Source organism: Asterias rubens, unplaced genomic scaffold (genome assembly GCF_902459465.1).
Source record: "Asterias rubens unplaced genomic scaffold, eAstRub1.3, whole genome shotgun sequence".
Taxonomy (NCBI): domain Eukaryota; kingdom Metazoa; phylum Echinodermata; class Asteroidea; order Forcipulatida; family Asteriidae; genus Asterias; species Asterias rubens.
The window spans coordinates 127,802-151,176 of NW_022985709.1; the positions used below are offsets into that span (position 1 = coordinate 127,802).

Here is a 23,375-nt window from a genome sequence, read left to right on the forward strand (position 1 = left end):
GGATCTCATTAATATCTTATAAGATAACAATAAGATGTTTCATAACAGTATTGACAATTCTTTGTTTACCCCCTTATTTCTAATTATGACATCCGACGCTGACTTAATGCGTTGTACCAGACTACTTTGTTCAAACCATGGAGGAATCCGTCATTCTTCAAATAACAGAGTAGGATCTCATTCATATCTTATAGGATGTTACATAACAGTATTGACACTTCTTGGTTCACCCCCCTATTTCCAATAATACGACATCCGCCGCGGACTGCAATGCGTTGTACTAAGACTACTTTGTTCAAACCCAACAACCCGTGTATACAGGGTAACGCGTACGCTAGCAACAGGGTCACGTCAGCCCTACCGCAGACAAAAGAATCAACTTCTACAATTATTGAGTGCTTTCATTTCGTCGCCTGAGCTTTCACCTGACATCGCTCTGGATAGAAGGCACAGAAACGGTGTCGGTATAAAAATGTATCAACAGTAGTACCCGTTCCACTTGATGTAAAGTTGTTTCAAATAGCTTCCTGGTATTTATGTACCTTATAAATAAATTGTTGGACTGATCTGCTGGACTCTTCATGATCATACTTGGTGTTTACACCACCACACAGAAGTCGCTGATATTTTAGAATCGTTAGGGCAAACTGGTGGTCGCTACTACTACTACTACGTACCAGGCAATAATGGCGCTACTACTACTGCACAAGTTAATCAGTGCATGGATGATATTAATGGTTCTACTACCATGGACAACATTTGGCTTCAATTTCTCCGTTGGCGAAACTGAAGAGGTTAGTGTGACATTCAAAGAGACAGTTCAATTCGACATGACTGTATTTTCTTCGGACCAGACAGGGGTTTTTAATTTAGAGAGTGCCGATATTGATGTGATCGTGCTTACGGATGCAGTGGAAGTTACGATCGTTGAAAATACAACTTTTCCGTTCACGACGACGATCAGCCTCCATGGACAATTTGTTGGACGGAGTAAACTTAAGATTGTCCACAGCTCGGTGGAGGTTTCCTCGGTGTTTGTTAACGTCCACACCCCATTTAAGGAGCTTGGAACAGTCGCTACTATCATTCTCGCCTCCTGGCTCGTTATCTCCTACGTGGTGATGGCGGCTAAAGTCGAGCCCAAGGTACTTCTTGAGAAGATAAAGCCACCTTGGGCACTTCTCCTCGGTATGATGTGTCAATTCATCCTGATTCCCCCTGTCGCTTACGCACTGTGCAAGGTGTTCGATTTGAGGGGTGCTGCGGCAGTCGGGCTGGTCCTAGTTGGGACCTGCCCCGGTGGGTTCTTCAGCAACATCGAGATCCTTCTGCTGGACTGCGACATTGTCCTCAGTCTCGCCATGACAACCTTCTCCACGTTTATCTCGGTAGGAATGATGCCTCTAAATCTCTTCATCTACGCTCAGCCGTTCATCGAAGAGGACGGTCGCCTTCAGACGCCCTTCCAGGAACTCTTGATCCAGCTTGCCGGTCTTGTTCTACCCCTTGTCATCGGCGTTCCGTTCTTCTACAAGTTCCCTAAAATCCGGAAATATTGCTTAAAACTCGTCAAACCGTTTACGTTCATCCTGATGGTTTTGGGAGTAGTACTGTACATTCCGGCACAGTACTACGTCTTCTTCGGGGACTGGAAAGTTTGGGTGACCTCCTCTATAATCACCCTTATCGGTGCCTTCTTTGGGATGGGGGTAGCCCGTATAGCTAACTTTGACTATGTTGCATCCATCACGATCGCAATTGAGACTGGTTGTCAAAATACTCTCCTCGCTGTATCCGTTGCTAAACTTTTCTACGTAGCTCCAGAATCAGATGTTGTGGCTATTATACCACTCCTAATCGCCATCGTGTCAGGTCTCGAAGGTTTCGTTGTAGTTTTTCTCTACTATATCTACCTTTTTGTCAAAAGGAAACCGAAAGTTGCGCCCGTGGAATCCGTGGAGTCACCGGAGGGGGACAAACCTCCCGCGGTCGGCAGCACGCCGGACGCTGAACTCGATACGCTGGCGGCAAAGGACAACAAAGGTTTCGCCGATGAGGAGAATTCAAAATCTCAGCATTTTATTGAGGATGAAAAGAAGCACGAACTTCAAGAAGTCAAGCCGAAAAAACGAACATCGCGAAAAAATAAAAAGGCTAAAAACCCCAAGGGGTATGTTATATATGGTGATACATAAGAAAGTAAATGTAAACAACGGTACAAACCGACCCCGTTGTATGCAGGGTTAGGAAATGTTGTGGCTTGAGCAATATCATACACAAGAAGTGACTAAATTAAGTATATTTATATTTTATACATAGGTATCGGGCTGCAATTTAATGCGTGCATTTAAAAAAGTCTTTCGGCCAACAAACCAAAGTGCCTATATACATGCAATTTAAGCACTGTAATAAAAAAATATGTATATAATATAATGTAACTTTATTAAATGATACTTTGGTTTTTACCCATATGCACAGATGTGTGTTAACACTGTATACTCTGTCAATCACAGGCATTATTGACACAAATCACAGGCATTATTACTCGTTTTAGCCCTAAAGCGCCATAGTGAAGTACTGAGTTTACAGTGCAAATACACATCGTTGTGCACGGGTAAAACTAAAATATATATTCTTCATCCCCGATGCAAATTTCGATGCGTCAAATTTAATGAGTTAAAACTTTAAAATCTTTGGTTTTAACTTATACAGATGAAGACAGTGTGATGCCGAAACGTAGACTATTTTTTTTTAAATAGTAATTTCGAGTGTTAGTAACATCAGTATTATGCATGTATCTGGTTAGTATTACGTCACTAAGCGCTATTGTGTTTCTCAACACGTTGTACATCAGTAACAGCTGCAGTGCTTCTAATATCAAAGAGCATTGTAATGTTTTATTTTAATTTGTATTGTTTTGTTGTTATTACCAAAGGTAAACTTTCCGTTGGAGGCACTGGACGCGTTTGGTCATTGCTAACGACCAGTTGGTGTATTCAAACATTATGCTTAACAAACCTGTGAAAATTTGTACTCAATAATTGGTCATCAAAGTTGCAAGAGCAAACATTTTGTGAGCTTTCAGATGCATAATAAAAAAAACTTCAGCTGAAGTATTTTATTTTTTGAGACAGAAAATACATCTTTATCAAAACACTACGTTACTTCAGAAGGAGCCGATCCTCACAATATTTTATACTACCAACATTTCTCCATTTGTCGTTACAAAGTAAGTTTTATGCTTTATTTTGAGTAATTACCAACAACTTCCAGTGCCTTCGTTAACCTTTAGCCAATGGACCGCCCACCAACCTAAAGCGATAGCCTTCACATACACGTAGGAGGAAACCCCGTGTTTTAACCTTAACATAAAACTGGATAGTCATTAGTCAAGTGAATGACAATTGTTTATAGATCATTATTAATTCCCCTCACAGCTGACTTGTAATGTCAACGTTAATGACGATTACATAATTTGCCTCTTTACCCAACAAAAAATGCTCATTTTGTAACCAAGAATGAAATCGTCTTTCATCAAGATGATATTAGTAATTATTAGTCAACAACGAATCCTTAGCAATTAGATCAGTAAATGCATTGTTGCCGTGTAAAACAATCACCATAAAAATGACTGGTAGTCGTTAACGGGAGGCACCTGTTGCTCCCAATGGACTATCACTTCTAAACCTTTTAAAACCATGAATACCTTTTGAAATTGAACCATGATTCTTATTTACAAGCAGTGGACACTATTGGTAATAACTCAAAATAGTTATTAGCATAAAACCTTACTTAGTAACAAGTAATGGGGAGCTGTTGATAGTATACAACATTGTGAGAAACGGCTCCCTCTGAGGTAACGTAGTTTTCGAGAGAAATAAGTAATTTTCCACGAATTTGATTTCGAGACCTCATAATGAAATGTTGATGTCTCGAAATCAAGCATCTGAAAGCACACAACTTCGTTTGACAAGGGTGTTTTTTCTTTCATTTTCATCTCGCAGCTTCGACGACCAATTGAGCTCAAATTTTCACAGGTTTGTTATTTTATGCATACGTTGCGATACACCAAGTGAGAAGACTTGTCTTTGACAATTACCAATAGTGTCCAGGGTCTTTAATGAGAGGCACCTGGGACTCGTCACTTCTAAAAACCATGGCTACCTTTTGAAATTGAACCAGGATTCTAGTTATTTAATGCAAGAATCGTGCAAATCTTATCAGCTCAATCGGGCGGTGCAGATTAGAGGTTAAAGCAGATTTTGGAAAATATTGTGAGAGCAAGGTTTAAAATGGATAACAATCCAATTTCTTTGAAATATAGGTCCTATAGAGTTGAGAGTGGTATACATCTTTAATAATATAAAACCACTATAATCTAGATGTACTTACAAAATGTATGAACCTCCGTCCTTCGAAAGATTCATTAAAAACACAGGTCCGTTTGACTGTGCAGTCTCGCGCGTATATTATTCTAAAATTCGGTACCAACCTGCAGCCGATCTCACGATCCGCTTAAGAATTTATCCCATCTCGAGTTTGGACGAATAACTCGCAATGTGTTCTTGCTTAAGGTTCTTAATTCGTCTCAAGTCAAGTCCTAGGATTAATCCTACGTTTTTCTAGGAAGAGCTTGGTGAAATCGAGGGCTGGTCTTTTACAAAAGTTTTACCTGTGCGTGCGAAACTGTTTATTCATTAATCAATCACCATATTCAATCAAGTAAGCAATGAATATAAAAGTAAAACAAAGTTTAAAAAACAACAAAAAGGGGTTATACTTGTATACAATTAAGAATTTTTTGAAAATAGCATAATCTGTTGAAAACTTCTTACCAACCGAAACGACCCTGGATGGTATAACAAACAAGTTAACGGGATATCATTTCAAATTCAGGAAAGTATTAAGTCTTTTGAAGTTTTGAGAAAGACTCTGCTACTTAAAACTGCGGTTCACAAATTCAGAAGTGATTTGAAAATGGGATTCGTTTGCTCATTTCCAAAAACGCGCGAGACGACTTGCACGGTCAAAGATGCAAATGTGGACATTTTTGGTATTCTAAAAAGTAGAGAGTATAGTGTGCTAAAATGTTAAAATGAAGTTTACATACTTATAGTGAAAATGATGTGAGTTTCACGATTACATAATACATGTATAACTTGTAAGCGAGTATGAGGCTGAATATTTTCTAAACATTTAATTATTTTGATAGGTCTCTACCCTTTGTAAAAAGTATATTAGGTAAGATTTGCGGTGACACCATGTATATACAATCTATTTTTAACAGGCCTAGTTAAGGCTCTGAGAAGATCCGGGCCCAAATTCATGGCTCTGCTTACCGTAAGCACAGAATCGGCGCTTACGGAAGCAGGGAATTCTGTGCTTACGGCAAGCGTATTTCACGGATTAGCGGCGTACTCCACGCGTACTCTGCGCGTGCGTACTCCACGTAGTGTTGGATTCAACTCTTTAGTTTTTTTAGAGCGTACAAAACCTACTCCAATGTAGGTATATACATAGCCTATACTGCAAAAGTGTACGCATAGTTTGAAGCCGACTACCAACCATTGCAGAAGATTGCTTTCATTTTTGTAAAACTGTTTTAATAATCAGGGTACCAGTTATGCTTTCATCTACTTATATTGCGTGGTGTTTAAAACACCATTTCACAGTGGCTGAATAAAATAATATTGTTTTCTTGATACCGAATCACATTTTGTTACGGTGTGAATTTTATAATTATGGACATGAGAGATTGTCTTTTCCAGCATTATCAATAATATCCACCCCTTGTGGGAAATTGCGGGGTTCATGTGACGGAGAGTTCACCGATAAAAACAAACAGACAAAACAAAGAAACAAACAAAACAAAAACAAACGAACAAAACACAGACAATTAATCAAAACAAACACACAAACACACCAACAAACAAACATCCCAACCCTACGAACAAACAAGCCTGCTTTCAGGGACCAATTTCGGTTAAGATATTGATCTTAACTCCAGAGGAGGTTTCTGCACAGTGTATGAAGGTGATGATTTAGTATAATTGTCAAAGACCACCAGGTCTACTCTGTTGTCTTACTGTATCCAAATCATAATGCACAAAATAACAATGTCAAAATTTGTGGCTCAATATTGGTCATCGAATTTGCAAGCAAAATGAGCAAACACACTTGTTAGTGCCTTCAGTTGCCTTGGAGTGAGCGCTATTATGTTTAGCTCTTACTTCAGAGGAAGCCGTTTCTCACAATGTTTTATACTAACAACAGCCCTCCAAAAATCAAGTAAGTTTTTATGATAACAATTATTTTGAGTAATTTACCAATAGTGCCCAGTGCCTTGAAAAAAAACCTATTTGGTTCCTGCATATGATCTATGAATTAACGGAACAGAGACATCGCACTGCATAACTCTGTAACCTTGTAGCTTAAGTCAGTAACGATTGTGTAAAGAAGACAAAACGCACTAAATAACGATAGACAAAGAACCGGATTAAATCGACGGAGACGGGTCTGTTTCGTGGAATCACGCACGGACAGACCATGAAATGACTTCGTTTGTGTGTGTATTACACGCCTCGCTCGGCCACCACTTCACACAACATTTAAACCCAAACCTTGACAATTATGGTAATAATTAAACGACTCCATACAACCATAATAGTTTCATATAAATGAATCCATTTCAGAAGGAACATTTAATACTGTCAAAAAAGTAAATTGTACACCATTCTAAAATTACAATACAAACAGACATTGTCAAGAACAAAATGCACATAGGATCAAATGCTTTTCTAATTAAAGGAATTAAATCATTTCAAATAGATTTTACAAAAATATTAAAAATACCATTTGGTTTGAATTATTAACACTATTTATTGATACTATCATAATTGTGAAATAAATTAAGCTCCCCACCCCCATCCTAAAAAAAGGAGAACAAAAAAATAAATCAAGATTGTCAGTGCAAATGTATCTTACCAAAAAATAAAACAAACAAACCGGAACTTCCGTACACCTTTTCCCCGACACAGAAACTCCAACATTTTGTCCTCAACAATTATTATTTTCTTTTAACTGCAGCAATATCATTGTTTAGATTCATAGACATTGGACAATATTGGTAATTACTCAAAATAATTGTTAGTAAGCATACAACCTTATTTGGAAACGAGCAGTGGAGAGCAGGGCCCAATTTCATAGAGCTGCTTAAGCACAAAATTTTGCTTAAGCAAACAATTCATTGCTTAGTAAAATCAGATTACCGGCCAAGATACCACTCAATTGTTATGCTAAGTAAACAACAGCTAAATACTAGTCATAAGCAATGTATATGGCATGAAATTTTGGCCAGTAGTGTGCAAAATAAGCGAGCTATTTTCGTGCTTAAGCAATTTTGTTTTGCTTAAGCAGCTCTATGAAATTGGCCCCTGTTGACAGTAAAACACATTGTGAGAAACGCAAACATCTGAAGAAACGTAGTTTTTGAGAAAGATGGAATTTATCACTCAAATAATAAATTACTTCAGCTGAAACCTTTTATTGAAGGTAGTGGACACTATTGGTAATTGTCAAAGACTAGCCTTCACTGTTGGTGTATCTCAACATATGCATAAAATAACAAACCTGTGAAAATTTGAGCTCAATCGGTCATCGAAGTAGCGAGATAATAATGAAAGAAAAATAACCCTTGTCACATGAAATTGTGTGCGTTAGATGGTTGATTTCGAGACCTCAAGTTCTAAATCTGAGGTCTCGAAATCAAATTCGTGGAAATTACTTCTTTCTCGAAAACTATGGTACTTCAGAGGGAGCCATTTCTCACAATGTTTTATACCATCAACCTCTCCCCATTACTCGTTACCAAGTGAGGTTTTATGCCAACAATTATTTTGAGTAACTACCAATAGTGTCCACTGCCTTTGAAGGCAGTGGACACTATTGGTAATTAAGCATATACAAACTTACTTAGTAACGAGTAATGGCATAGTATTTAAAAAAAACGTTGTGAGAAACGGCTACCTCTGAAGTAACGTAGTTTTCGAGAAGGAAGTTAGCTGTCCACGAATTTGATTTCGAGACCTCAGATTTAGGTTTTTTTCTTTTCTTTCATTCTTTTCTCGCAACTTCGACGACCGATTGAGCTAAAAACTTCACAGGTTTGTTACTGTTTGCATGTTGAGATACATCATGTGAGAAGACTGGTCTTAGACATTATCAATAGTGTCCAATGTCTGTTGTATCTAAAAGCACACAAACTAATGCAACGTCCGTGTTTTTTCTTCTTTTATTGTTCTGCTGCAACATAAATTATTATATGCAGTGTGTTGGGATACACCAAGTAAGAATACTGGTCTTTGACAATTACCAAACATGTCCAGTGCCTTTAAACATTTCCAGTTCATAGAATCAGTGTTGTCCCTTTCCCTATATAAACAAGACTTCCCAGGTTAAAATAAAACTAAAATAAACCTCTGCTTTTCACAGGAGGCCTATTCCTTGCAACCCAGATTATTGCTGTGACGTAGGTTAATAATCGATTCAATTTCTATTTGCAGAAAACATTATCGACGAATTGTTTCGTTATTTAAACAGCCTGTAAACACATGGCGACACCGCAACACAAATCTGAGTGACAATTGACATTATTAACCTTTTTGAGAGTTATGATGGACATTACAGAAACATATACCGATCGAAACGTCGAGTTGAAACCAACGGTTCTTATCAGAACCACCTCAACTCATTTAGAGATTATCATTACATGGCGTTACCGCAAACCTTTTCATATTCGTATTTCCACCACGCAAAGTTTCAAACTCACTTAATGTTTTAACTGTTTTGGCAGATATAAGCTAAAGTAAGTGCAGCAGAATAATTATAATTTCCTTCACGGCGAGCACCAACACCGAAAAGAAAATTGTTATAGAGCTACATTTCAGCAAAAGCAGGACACCAGTCATAGATGGTACACGTGGGATGGTATATTAACGGGCAACCTTATTCTAGATTTAAGGACACTGGACACTATGTGTATTAATTTGTCAAAGACCATTCTTCTCACTTGATGTATCTCAACATATGCATAAAATAACAAACTTGCGAAAATTTGAGCTCAATGGTCGTTGAAGTTGCAAGATAACTATGAAAGAAAAAACACCATTGTCACATAAAGTTGTGTGCTTTCAGATGCTTGAATTCGAGACCTCAAATTCTAAATCCGAGGTCTCGAAATCAAATTCGTGGAAAAATACTTTTTTTTTCAAAAACTACTTCACTTCAGGGAACCGTTTCTCACAATGTTTTACACTATCAACCTCTCCCCATTACTCGTTACATTACCAATAGTGTCCACTGCCTTTTATCTCAAAGAGCTGTTAAAGCACAAAACACCATCACATTACCAAAATAGCCACAGTGCCCGGACTTCCTGAAGGCACGATTTGTACACAGCCAGTAAAAGACAACATAACCTAACACTTTTATAGTTATCAAACTGTCTTGAGTTTGATTAAAAATATGAAATTCCCGCCATCATTTGCATCTTGCCACTCAAGGAGCTATTTGAAATTACATTTTACATCATGAGGAAAAAGTTTCCATCATCAGGAAGATTTTCAAATTTATTCATCAGAGTATGGAAACCTTTTGTTTATTTTCAGGGAACTTTCTGCAGAATTAGGGAAAGTATATACAAGGCCAACCCTGAAATGGCTGAGCCAAATCTTCAATTTAAATAAATTATAAAAAAAGTTGCAATAATAGCAATCTTTGTCAACCAATCCACAGATCAGGGCCCAATATCATAGCGGTGCTTAAGCAAAAAGTAGCTAAGCACAACAAAATTATGCTTACCAGAATAAGGTTACGAACCACACTACCATGTCGTTTGTACAATTGGTTACTGGTATCCTACTTATTTTTGCTAAGCATATTTTATCAAGCATTATATTTTGCTGAAAACAGCTCTTGGAAATTTGTGCAGCTCTTTGGAACTAGTTCTTTTGAAGTGCATTTCACAATAATAATAATATCAAAGTCTTATATAGCGCACATATCTACCAAATAAGGTACTCTAGGCGCCGAGTATATACAAACTTTCAGAAAGGTTTTGCAGTGATAAATTCTAAGACCCAATTTTGTAGCACCTTATAACGGTTTAAAAGGTGCTCTGGCGCATACAGCAGCCACAGCCAGGAACACCGGGGTGAAACCCTTCTCTTTTTAATAAAGTGCACTGGGGTCTTTTACATGCATAACACAACACGTGGGACCAACGGATTTACGTCCCCACCGAAGGACGAAGCATTGGCCCAGTGTCTGGCTTAGGGAAACAAGTGTCACGGTGGGGGATTCGAACACACACTCTCCTGATCAGAAACACCCGAGTTTGAATTTGGTGCTCTTAACCGCTCGGCCACAGCACTTCCAATAGCATCTCAGTGCAATTTACATTAAAATTGGGCCCAGACCAGCCATCAAAATATTGCAATACATGGTCATTTAAACACACCAACCTCTTGCAAATCCTTCAAAATGTTTTGCAATGATAGTACATAAAGAGCTAATGATTATTTACAATATTACTTTAATACATAAACGATCTGTAAAATATAGAAATTTCCCCACCACAAAATTACACAAAGTTTTGGTTTTTAACTTTTTTTTTGTCCTGATCAATGTTTGGATATAAACCAAAAAGAAAACAAGAATTAACAGAGAATGAATTGCCATGTAAATAAATTAATATACATGACTCATGTTGTCATTGAACCATTAATGGTGTAAAATAAATTCCTCCAAAACTGTTATTCTTTCTAGACGGGAATTTACATTGGTAAATGTTGTATTTTTCAAAAAAATGGGCCTGTCAGGTAGGATGTAGTATGAAATATCTTTTCGCTGAGCTATTAAAATTATTAGACTGCCGAGATAAACGAGGTCTAAGGGTGATGATTTCAAGCTGTCAGACATGAAAATACCTTATCGTATTAAAGGCAGTGGACACTATTGGTAATTACTCAAAATAATTGTTTAGCATAAAAACTTAAAACATTGTGAGAAAAAGGTTCCCTCTGAGGTATCATATTCATAGTGTGTGAGAAAGAAGTTATTTCTCACTCAAATATTAATAACCTTAAGGCCTGAAATTTGTTCCACAAGTGTTTTTTTTTCCATTATTCATTTGCAACTTAGATGACCAATTGAGTAAAAATAGTCAAAGGTTTGTTATTGTATGCATATGTTGGGATACACCGAGTGAGTTGACAATTACCAAAGGTGTCCAGCCTTTAAAGACACTGGACACTATTGGTAATTGTCAAAGACTAGTCTTCTCAGTCACTTGGTGTATCTCAATTCGATGTATGCATGAAATAACAAACCTGTGAAAGTTTGAGCTCAATCGGTCGACCAAGTTGCAATATTATAATGAAAGAAAAAACACTCTTGTCACACGAAGTTGTGCGCTTTCAGACGCTTGATTTCGATACCTCAAAATCTAAATCTGAGGTCTCGAAATCAAATTCGTGGAAAGTTACTTCTTTCTCGAAAACTACACTACTTCAGAGGGAGCCGTTACTCACAATGTTTTATATGATCAACCTCTCCCCATTACTCGTTACCACGAAAGGTTTTATGCTAATAATTATTTTGAGTAATTACCAATAGTGTCCACTGCCTTTAAGACGTCTGCTAGAAACAGCCTTGTATTTACACAGTGTTATACATACTCGTGATCATTAAACGGCATGTTCACAGGATACTGCTTCTCTCCCATTCGCTGAACCCACTTCTTGATTTCCGACACCACAAACACCGAAGAGGTTAATGTGACTAGAAGAATTAAATCTGTGAATAAAAAAATATATATAAAATACGTCAAAAATAAGAGTTAAGACTAGTCTTATTATGAGTTAAGATGAGCAACTTTTCCTAACTTAGAATTAGCCTTAAGGTTTTAATATCTCCTAGGAATAGTCATAAGTTACTAAATAGAACCCTGTTTCAGACAATTTAAGTTTACTTTGCATTTATAATTTGCACTTTAGGTAATTTTGGGTGGTAAGCAGATGATACAACGTTCTCTTTTCTCAATATTTAGTATGATATAACTTTTTATTGTTACCAAAATAACAACCAGACAATTAAGAACAATGGACTTGACAAGAAAACAGGCCGTAAAAAGTTTACAAGTAGGCCTAATATTACTTAAAGCCATTGGACACTTTCGGTAAACAGTATTGTCCAAGGCCCACACTTCGTGTACCACAACTTATATATAAAATAACAAACCTGTGAAAATTTAGGCTCAGTCGGTCATCGGAGTCAGGAATAACGGGAAAACCCACCCTTGTTTCCCCACGTTTCGCCGTGTCATGACATGTGTTTAAAACAAATCCGTAATTCTCGTTAACGAGAATTTATATTGTTTTGCCGTTTTCTCAAAAAGTAAAGCAGTTTCATGGAATAATATTTCAAGATAAGTCTTTCACCATTACCTTCTGTAAACCCTGTAAATTATTTGTAAATCTGTGAACTTTTTTTTTCTTTTTTTGTACCGAACGTGTATAATGGCTTTAAGAATAAATAAACATATAAACAAAGAAACGAAAAGAACTATGTAAATTGTCCATTAGTAGCAGAAGGTAGTAAATCACTCATGGTATCAGGCATACCACCATAATCAGAGTCCAACAGTTTGGGTGTTGAGTAACACTATAGGGTTAGGGTTTGAGTGAGGTAGACCCCTAGTAAATCACTCATGGTATCAGGCATACCACCATAATCAGAGTCCAACAGTTTGGGTGTTGAGTAACACTATAGGGTTAGGGTTAGAGTGAGGTAGACCCCTAGTAAATCACTCATGGTATCAGGCATACCACCATAATCTGAGTCCAACAGTTTGGGTGGAGAGTAACACTATAGGGTTAGGGTTAGAGTGAGGTAGACCCCTAGTAAATCACTCATGGTATCAGGCATACCACCATAATCAGAGTCCAACAGTTTGGGTGTTGAGTAACACTATAGGGTTAGGGTTTGAGTGAGGTAGACCCCTAGTAAATCACTCATGGTATCAGGCATACCACCATAATCAGAGTCCAACAGTTTGGGTGTTGAGTAACACTATAGGGTTAGGGTTTGAGTGAGGTAGACCCCTAGTAAATTACTCATGGTATCAGGCATACCACCATAATCTGAGTCCAACAGTTTGGGTGTTGAGTAACACTATAGGGTTAGGGTTTGAGTGAGGTAGACCCCTAGTAAATCACTCATGGTATCAGGCATACCACCATAATCAGAGTCCAACAGTTTGGGTGTTGAGTAACACTATAGGGTTAGGGTTTGAGTGAGGTAGACCCCTAGTAAATCACTCATGGTATCAGGCATACCACCATAATCAGAGTCCAACAGTTTGGGTGTTGAGTAACACTATAAGGTTAGGGTTTGAGTGAGGTAGACCCCTAGTAAATCACTCATGGTATCAGGCATACCACCATAATCAGAGTCCAACAGTTTGGGTGTTGAGTAACACTATAGGGTTAGGGTTTGAGTGAGGTAGACCCCTAGTAAATCACTCATGGTATCAGGCATACCACCATAATCAGAGTCCAACAGTTTGGGTGTTGAGTAACACTATAGGGTTAGGGTTTGAGTGAGGTAGACCCCTAGTAAATCACTCATGGTATCAGGCATACCACCATAATCAGAGTCCAACAGTTTGGGTGTTGAGTAACACTATAGGGTTAGGGTTTGAGTGAGGTAGACCCCTAGTAAATTACTCATGGTATCAGGCATACCACCATAATCTGAGTCCAACAGTTTGGGTGTTGAGTAACACTATAGGGTTAGGGTTTGAGTGAGGTAGACCCCTAGTAAATCACTCATGGTATCAGGCATACCACCATAATCAGAGTCCAACAGTTTGGGTGTTGAGTAACACTATAGGGTTAGGGTTTGAGTGAGGTAGACCCCTAGTAAATCACTCATGGTATCAGGCATACCACCATAATCAAAGTCCAACAGTTTGGGTGTTGAGTAACACTATAAGGTTAGGGTTTGAGTGAGGTAGACCCCTAGTAAATCACTCATGGTATCAGGCATACCACCATAATCAGAGTCCAACAGTTTGGGTGTTGAGTAACACTATAGGGTTAGGGTTAGAGTGAGGTAGACCCCTAGTAAATTACTCATGGTATCAGGCATACCACCATAATCTGAGTCCAACAGTTTGGGTGGAGAGTAACACTATAGGGTTAGGGTTTGAGTGAGGTAGACCCCTAGTAAATCACTACCACCATAATCTGAGTCCAACAGTTTGGGTGTTGAGTAACACTATAGGGTTAGGGTTAGAGTGAGGTAGACCCCTAGTAAATCACTCATGGTATCAGGCATACCACCATAATCTGAGTCCAACAGTTTGGGTGTTGAGTAACACTATAGGGTTAGGGTTAGAGTGAGGTAGACCCCTAGTAAATCACTCATGGTATCAGGCATACCACCATAATCAGAGTCCAACAGTTTGGGTGTTGAGTAACACTATAGGGTTAGGGTTTGAGTGAGGTAGACCCCTAGTAAATCACTCATGGTATCAGGCATACCACCATAATCAGAGTCCAACAGTTTGGGTGTTGAGTAACACTATAGGGTTAGGGTTAAGGCCCGGTCCCACTGCAGCGATAACGAGAACGATAACGATAACGATAACGACGCAAAGATAACGTTATCGCTGCAGTGGGACCGGGCCTTAAGAGTGAGGTAGACTCCTAGAAAATCACACAACGGCATTTGGGTTTCATTTAAGCTCTCGACGTCTTATTATCAAATACAAACAAATAGCCACATCAGTGCAAAAAAGTTGTATCTACTAAAGAAAAAGGAATTACATTACACAATATCCCATGTGCACAACAACCCAAAGGCGCCGAGGTACAACATACAACTATGTTTTGGACCCAATTTGGGGATTGGATAGGGAGTACTCTTAATATTAACATTCGCCTAGACAATGAGGCTATCCTTTTTGGTATTACAAAAAAATCTTGGAGTGCTCTTAATCTGATCCTTCTTTTGTGTCGTTTCCATATCTATAAAATGAAAATGAGTGAGAATAGACCCTCCCTTGCACTATTTAAACTGGATTTAAAGCTTTATTATACTTTGGATAAATACATCTCCATCACCAATGATTCCACTGTTAATTCCCACAAAAAATGGGACTCTTTCATACTATTGGTTCAAGGTTAACATCGTATTTTGTTTATTTCTTTGCTGTTAATGTTGAGTATTTTCACTGTGTGTTTGTAATATGAGGAGTGGTCTTAAGTGTGAATAAAGAAACTTCCTCTGTGGAAAAAAAAAGAAAAAAAAGAAAAAAGAGATACAACATGTTTGCATGGAGAGTCGACGAGCGAGATATGACATTGGTTTACAATGAAGATCTGACATTGAAGCTCAGACACATGAACAACAAGAACCAGGTGAAACAAATAATGATGGGCAGCAATATACCAACCTCATAACAATACGCCCACCAATAGTATGCGTTGTACTCAATATTGATCAGTACAAAATCCATATTTCCATGGCTGAACTGGGCACAGCTATATATATATGTGCTGTTGCTGTTGTTTATTTTTAAAGTTATTTTTGGTCATGGGTTTTTTTGAAGAGTAAATTAATCTCATTTCATTTCATTTCAAATTTTGTTGTGAAGCTAATAACCTATTATCTTTGCGTCCCCCCCACATACAAAAATCCTCCTTTTTAATCCGCCTATAAAGCCCCTTCCACAAGTGAGTAATTAGCAAGGATCCCTTGCTAAATTGTAGCGTGGTTGTAAATTGAACCTCGTGTGAAAGGCCAAACAATGTTTTTACTGTCCAAGTTCCCGAGTGTGATACACTGTTGTGAATCATTGCAACATTTTACACCCACACATCAAGGGAACCCAGTTAAAGTGATGTTGTGTCAATAGGGCTTTATTCACAATTGCCTTTTCTTCCCATCCTTGATCTTGTCCTTTGTGTTTTCAACTATCTGTAGTCAAACCAGCTCTCCCCAGCCCCCCCCCCCCCCAACCTGTTGTCTCCTTATTCATGGTTGACCACTTTGACCATGGCCCCCTTGTATATATTTGCTTCCTCTCTCTCTAATACATTTCCACTCCACTGCGTCTGTTACACATGAACACTGCTGGTTTTAGTGTTTTATGTTGTCATTTAGCTTTTGAGAAATAATCTGCTAGGTTAAAAATTTCAGGTTATAACTATTTTGGGGGGTCAATTAACCTACGAGGAGAATTGTGATAGAGTCAAAATACAAGGCTATATTTACACTATATTAAAAAAAACATATAATATAATAAGTGAAATATAATAAGTGAGATTTAAGCACTTAAAATTAAGCACTTTTCATTATCACTTATTGTTGGATTTTCGTTGTCTTAAAATAACAACAAGAAATAGATTATAATTTCCATTTATTGGGTCAAGATTTCAACAAGCAAACACACCGATACAAGAAACAGACATAGTTTGACATTTAAAATGTTATGATGAGTAGTTCAAGTTGTAAACCAATATGCATTGCTGAAATGGTACAGCAACAGAGCAGCGCAAGGACAACAGTTGGATTCAGACGTTGCCATGGTAACGTCTTCTTGTTTACCCCCCCCTCCTTCTAATCAACCATACCGTGGCTTGAGAGGGAAGCGATTCTGACCTCTTTACAGAATCCGTGTTCGTTATTACTGATTGCACATAGGGAACTTGACAATCATTACAAAAATGAAAATGGTGTCAAGATTTTTTTCTTTTACGATCAGGAATAATTGAGATTTAAAGGCAGTGGACACTATTGGTAATTGTCAAAGACCAAGTCTTCTCAGTTGGTGTATCTCTACATATGCATAAAATTGATTGGTCGTCGGAATTGCGAGATAACTATGAAAGAAAAAAGACCCTTGTCACACGAAGTTGTGAGCTTTCAGATGTTTGATTTTCGAGACCTCAAATTCTAAACTTGAGGTCTCGAAATCAAATTCATAGAAAATTACTTCTTTCTCAAAAACTACGTCACTTCAGAGGGAGCCGTTTCTCACAATGTTTTATACTATCAACCTCTCCACATTACTAATTACCAAGTAAGGTTTTATGCTAATAATTATTTTGAGTATTTACCAACAGTGTCCACTGCCTTTAAAAGCAAAGGGATAGTACCATAATAACCATACCGCTAGGGTGCTGTAAGATAAAATGTTGACACTTTAATTTCGAACCAATGGGTCTACTCTGGTCTTGATTTTGGGAGAGGAGTGGGGGAGAGGGCGTGGAGGGGTTGGTTTGCTTTTTGAGTTTTTATCAGCAGTTTATTGTTGCTGATATGTTAGCAATCAACGATCTTGCTGATGTGTCAACAGCTTGCTGCAAAAATATCTAAATTTTTTAAATCTTCGTCCTTCGAAAACTATAAGAACAAAATGCACATATGTTTTATTATACATCAACAAATCTTTTGTTTGTGCAAATAATTATCCATATGTAACCATGAACACAAGGTTATATTGGTAACTACTGGTGGGGTTGGGGGGGGGGGGGCTTATATATATTTCATAACATCTGGATTGATTCACAGCTGAGCTAGAAGGTCAGATTGATTGTTTGCTTCAATGCACTATAACAAATATAACAAATAACAAATTAACATCTACTAAATAATTTACGTACCGGTGAGACAACAATTATTTTAGCATGTAAAATGAATTTTCGTGATATGTTTCACTCAAAAGCTACAACACCTCAGCAAATGATACTTTAAGGGACACCTTCTAATATAATTTTCTTCAAAATGTGTAAGTTTAAAGTAAATCTGTGGACATTGTGTTTTGTGTTACAAAAAGTACCCAAATCCTTTAAAAATAAGAAAAGAAAAAAAACATTTGTGAGAAAAATATTTTAATGTTTGTTCTGTATCGAACGTGACCATCTGCTTTACTGAGGGTAAATTTACAAAGATAAAAAAACATAATCCGACGAGGAAATGAAAGAAAATATGTTGGAATATAACTCAAGACTTACCGTAACACGTTAAAGCTTCGGTTTGAAATATCCTTTGTAAGGGTGGAAAATATATGACGGCCAGCTGCCCCATGATTGACCCCACCACGGCGTATAAAAACATACGATTTGTGAAGAGACCAATCGTGAAGATTGACTTTGTCTGTGGATTGATCAACAACAAAAATAATAATAATAAAAAAATTACAACAATTTTGGCAGTCGCAGCAATTAAAGGGAAGGTACACGTTTGGTAATTGTCAAGGACAAGTCTTCTCACTTGGTGTATCCAAACAGAAGCATAAAATAACAAGCCTGTGAAAATTTGAGCTTAATTGGTCATCAAAGTTGCAAGAAAATGATGAGAGAAAAAAAACACTTGTGGACGAACTTGTGTGCTTTCAGACAGGAGTAAAAGACTTCTATCTTGAAGTCTTTTATTATTTTAGTGAGAAATTACCTCTTTCTCAAAATCTATGCTACTTCAGAGGGAGCCATTTTTCACAATGTTTTATACTATCAACAACTCTCCAGTGCTTGTTACCAAGTCAGTTTTTTAAAGTTAATATTTGTTTTGAGTAATTACCAAGCGTGTACCTTCCCTTTAAAGGAACATCACAGAATTGGTTTTGCTGACACAACAGTTGCTGGCAGTGTAAGTACTTTATGTAATCCACCAATTATATTTATAAACTGACAAACCTGTAAGAGTTAGGTTCCAAATTGTGAATAGCCCTTTTGAATTGAATTGTATATTACTAACGAGCTCTTATACAGGGATTTTACATTAACCGGATCAGTGCACTTTACATAAGTGCCCTCGTCATTGGCCAATAACATTCCTGTAATATTTCTCAGCTCCCTGGGGAGTACTGTATACAGCCTGAGCTGCCGTGGGGCTATAAAGGCTTTTTCAAATAAAATATCAACCTCTACTCTCGCAGGTATCCATTTTATACCCCTTGGTGAAGAGAAGCAATGGTAGTAAAGTATCTTGCTCAAGCACACACATGTCATGAACGGGATTCTAACCCACACTCCAATGAATTAACCACCAGAACTTGAATTTGATGCTCAAAACCGCTCGGCCAGGACACTCTAATTTGATAAGATAGAATTGGCCCTCGTGCTGTTTGAGCATTCAGTATCATCTACTGTGGTTTGGAATTATGGATTAACTATGCCAGCATGCAATATGATATCTATACAGTAAGCACACTGTTGAACCTCCTGTTGTACCATCCAATGGGGTTTTAAATGATAAACTATGCCAGCTGGCAAAAAAAGCGTGTGGTCAATGCATCTACAGAATACACAGTCAACCCTCCTACTGCTGGTCCATTCAATACCACCCATGAAACATTAGAATTATGCCAGCCTGCAGTATGATACAATGTGAATTAGTGTATACACAAGACACAGTCAACCCTCCTACTTTGATTTGAATGATAGATAATGTATGCCAGCCCGCAGAATGATATCATGTTGTCAATGTATTTACTTAGTACACAGCCAACCCTCCTACTGTCTGACCATTTAATATCATACAGTGTGGTTTTGATTTGAATGATAGATAAATTATGCCAGCCCGCAGAATGATATCATGTGGACAGTGTATCTACACAGTACACAGTCAACCCTCCTACTGTCTGACCATTCAATATCATACAGTGTGGTTTTGATTTGAATGATAGATAAATTATGCTAGCCCGCAGAATGATATCATGTGGTCAATGTACCTACACAGTACACAGTCAACCCTCCTACTGTCTGACCATTCAATAATCATCCAGTTTGGTTTTGATGTGATCCAAAGCTACGATTCTAAGAGCTTGAGTTTTTCAAAGGCTTAGGGACTTACTTGAGAGCGGCTACTGAGTGCGTTGAACATGTCAAAGAACACGAAACACGTAAACGTCATTGTGGTGTCCCGAGGGGTAATGATGTTGTCTCGCATCTGAAACAAAAAAATCAAACAAAATATGACTTTAAAAAAAATTATTAGACATGTTAGGGCCTACATGGTGGTGGAAAATGGCAATAGTAATAACTCATTGTTATATACAATGTAGCGCATTTTACAATAATGAATCAATGTGCTTTTAGTGCCCTGGTCATTGGCTGATCACATTCCTTTAATCGTTCCCTGGGGAGCATACATGCACAGCCCCGAGCTGCCGTGGCTCTGCTTCAAAAGATTTTTGCATAAACGATATAAACCGCAACCACCCATTTTTACCCCTGGGTGAAATGGTAACTGGGCCTAATTTCGTAAAGCTGTTAAGAAAATACTGCTTGACAAAGTTCTTTGCTAGGCAAACATTTAGTAGGGCACTAGCCACAACAATGCAAATTTAATTTGGGCTGGTAACCTGAATCTGCTGAGCAATACTGTTCTGTGTTTAGCAATATTTTGTGCACCACTGCTGTTTTATGCTGGTTTTGGGGTTAGATATCGGTCAGTAAACACTAACAGCATGAAACAGTTAAGATAGTTATGAGGAACTGATTAAAACCAAAACATTATAGATCAATCTGATGAAACAAAATTGGTAGCGCCCTCTTGAAAATTACCAACTGCGGTGTCTTTTTGTGCTCAATCTAGGCATTGAAGACACCGCAACAAACGGCGCGCGGTGCGCGTCGGATTGGTCTATAGGGTAGGCTAATCTTCTGTGACTGTTTCCTTAAACTATGTTCTATCAGATTGGTCACCAGGGTCCAATTTCATAGAGCTGCTTTAATGCAAAAAAAAGAGATTGCTTAACAGTTATCTGCTAAGCAGAAATGAGCAGGATACCAGCCACAAATGGTACATGTGACAAGTACATGGCAGTTTGGCTGGTAGCATTATTCTGGTCTTCATAATTGTTGTGTGCTTAGCTACTTTTTGTGCTAGTTGTTAAAGATGCTATGTCAGATTTTTGGCCCCAAACAATAAAAAATAAATTTTTTGAGTGAAGAGTATCAACCGCTCTTATGAAAAAAAGTTTAACTTTTACTTTTAATGGTCAGGAACCATGACAAAAATTTAAAACGTTCCTTATAAAACACATAAGAATTGGTCACGTGATATATTGTCGGGATCCCGACAAAAACTAACTTTGAGCACTTTATTTCATTGCTACTAATAATTGGCGGACTTTTTCGAGCGATGGCTCAAATGAAAGCTTGTAACTTTCTCAACCCCCATCAAAATACCTATTGAATTTTGAATCAAAAATTTTGGGTCAAATCGGCCAAAAATCTGACATAGCATCTTTAAGCAGCTCTGGACCCCAGGATGCACCAGACACCATTACGCAAACAGTACAAATGTAGTCTGTTCTCTTGGAGTCCTAACATTTTAAGCAAATACACACACACAGTAACAGCTTCTAGAGATGCTATAAATACCAATCCAACATGCTCCACCCCCTTAGTCGTGTTGCCCCAAGACCTTGTTGCTATGGGAAACGGTAAACAATGTCTAGCAATTGTGAAGGTTTCACCCGAATGGTTAATTTTGAAATGCATTGTCTTGTCGATGGGGGAAGAGTAGTGTTTGTGATTTCTTTAAGTAAGTTTCCTTGGTCGAGTAAGAATGTACACAATCGTCTTGCAGCTAATTGTGTAGATAATGGATTGAAGCATATGAAGTGTTGACTGAATGTACATAATACATGTTACGTTCATGCAAAGATTTTCGCTGTGTCATGGAGGACCGAAATTGTGGGTCTACTGCTACTCAACTAAGCTTACTGAAAAAAGCGAAAACTCTAATGACCAATTGAGCCAAAATGTGCACAGATTTGTTATTTTATATTGCACATTTATGTATATTTGGATACATCAAGTGAGAAAACGGGTGTTGACATTACCAAACGTGTCCAGTGCCTAATTAATTAATTCTGTTGTAGAAGCTTAAACCCCCGTCCTCGCATAATAATATACTAAATTGTATGTGTAGGTCAATTCGACTGACCCTTTATCCATCTGTAGTGTTTGCACACGGTAACCTTGATGGATAATTGATTGCTAAAATGCTTATTAAAGGCACTGGACAATATTGGTAATTACTCAACACAATTGTTAGCAGCTTCTTAGTAATGAGCAATGAAGAGCTGTTGATAGTATACTCAAAGTGAGAAACGACTCCTCTGAAGTAATGTAGTTTTTGAGAAAGAGGTAATTTCTCACTCGAATATTAAAAGACTTCAGGCCTGAAGTGCATTCCATTTTTTTCCTTTAATTATTTTCTTGCAACTTCGATGACCAATTGAGTCAAAATTTTCAAAGATTTGTTATTTTAATCATTTAAAAAATGTTGAGATACACCAAGTGGGAGCAATGGTCCTTGACAATGACCAAAGGTGTCTGCTGTCCAGTGCCTTTTAGCACTTAACGAAATTATGCTTACCAGTATAAGGCTACCGGCCAAACTACCATGTCACGTGTACAATTTGTGAGTGGCATTCTGCTCATTTCTGCTAAGCAGAAAGTAGTTGAGCAATATTTTCTGCTTAAGTAGCTCTATGAAATTGTGCCATGCTGTCGATTTTACCAAAATCTTTGTAACTTAGAATTACTCTTAGGACTAAGGACAAGTTAAGTTTCGTAACCAGAGGCGTTAGGATGCATTAGAACCCATCCTAAAGTAGGACGAGTTACTCGACCCAACTCTTTGGAAATTGGTTGCTATTCTTTCTGATATTACACAGTTGAGGTATAATTATTCAATTGGCGAACAAACAACAAAAGACCGTGTTTTATTGGTCCTGGGGTCTGCGGTCAAATGTAAAATTTACAAAGGAATGTTGTGATTTTGTGATTTCTCACAAAGGGTTTTCCCCTTATGCTGCCCAAGAGGTGATCTTTTATTGAAGGAACATCCGTTCCCAACACGGGGACAATTGAACTCATAAAGAGCAGCAACAAAAGAATAAGCGTCTCGTGTGAATAAAAAAGAAATGCTATGAATACATCGAAAAGCACTTGTGTGAAAAAAAGAAATACAAAAGAAAAAAAATTCTATGAATACATAGAAAACGAAACCAAAGTTGGATTTGTTCAAATATTTACAAGGCTCCTTCAGTTGCGCTAGCACCTGACTATACACACTTTTGTTGAGTAAACATTTTCTCTCCCCCAAACTTGTTGGTTTTGTAAGTTGTCATGGCAGTTTCAATCTCAACAGAACTTTTGAAAGAAGGAAAAGAAAAAAAGGAAAAAAAAACCTTCAGGTTTTGTTAAAAACTATTAAACAAGTTCCCTAAAAATTCAATACGAAAGCAAGATACCAGCAAAATCCACCAATTGAATGATAATTTTCTGACA

At 37.7% G+C, this 23,375-nt stretch overlaps 2 protein-coding genes across 2 annotated transcripts in view; one reads left to right on the forward strand and one right to left on the reverse strand.

Moving 5' to 3' along the window:
• Nucleotides 1-431: 431 nt before the first annotated feature.
• LOC117305974 (ileal sodium/bile acid cotransporter-like) lies at nucleotides 432-3,808 on the forward strand. The gene has a single exon (XM_033790823.1). It carries the CDS (start codon nucleotides 687-689, stop codon nucleotides 2,193-2,195), a length of 1,509 nt encoding a protein of 502 aa, XP_033646714.1. The 5' UTR covers nucleotides 432-686; the 3' UTR covers nucleotides 2,196-3,808.
• A 7,809-nt stretch (nucleotides 3,809-11,617) lies between these two features.
• LOC117305967 (calcium-transporting ATPase type 2C member 1-like) overlaps nucleotides 11,618-23,375 on the reverse strand; it is a 47,209-nt gene continuing 35,451 nt past the window's right edge. The window contains exons 21-23 of the mRNA XM_033790812.1: nucleotides 19,921-20,016; nucleotides 18,081-18,222; nucleotides 11,618-11,853 (exon numbers count right to left, since the gene is read on the reverse strand). Of these exons, the coding sequence (XP_033646703.1) occupies nucleotides 11,726-11,853; nucleotides 18,081-18,222; nucleotides 19,921-20,016 (366 nt within the window). The 3' untranslated portion in view covers nucleotides 11,618-11,725. The remainder of the gene's footprint in view (nucleotides 11,854-18,080; nucleotides 18,223-19,920; nucleotides 20,017-23,375) is intronic.

What these genes read in the sequence shown, in the direction of transcription:
- LOC117305974 (XM_033790823.1), top strand. Translation starts at nt 687, where the DNA reads ATGGCGCTACTACTACTGCACAAGTTAATCAGTGCATGGATGATATTA.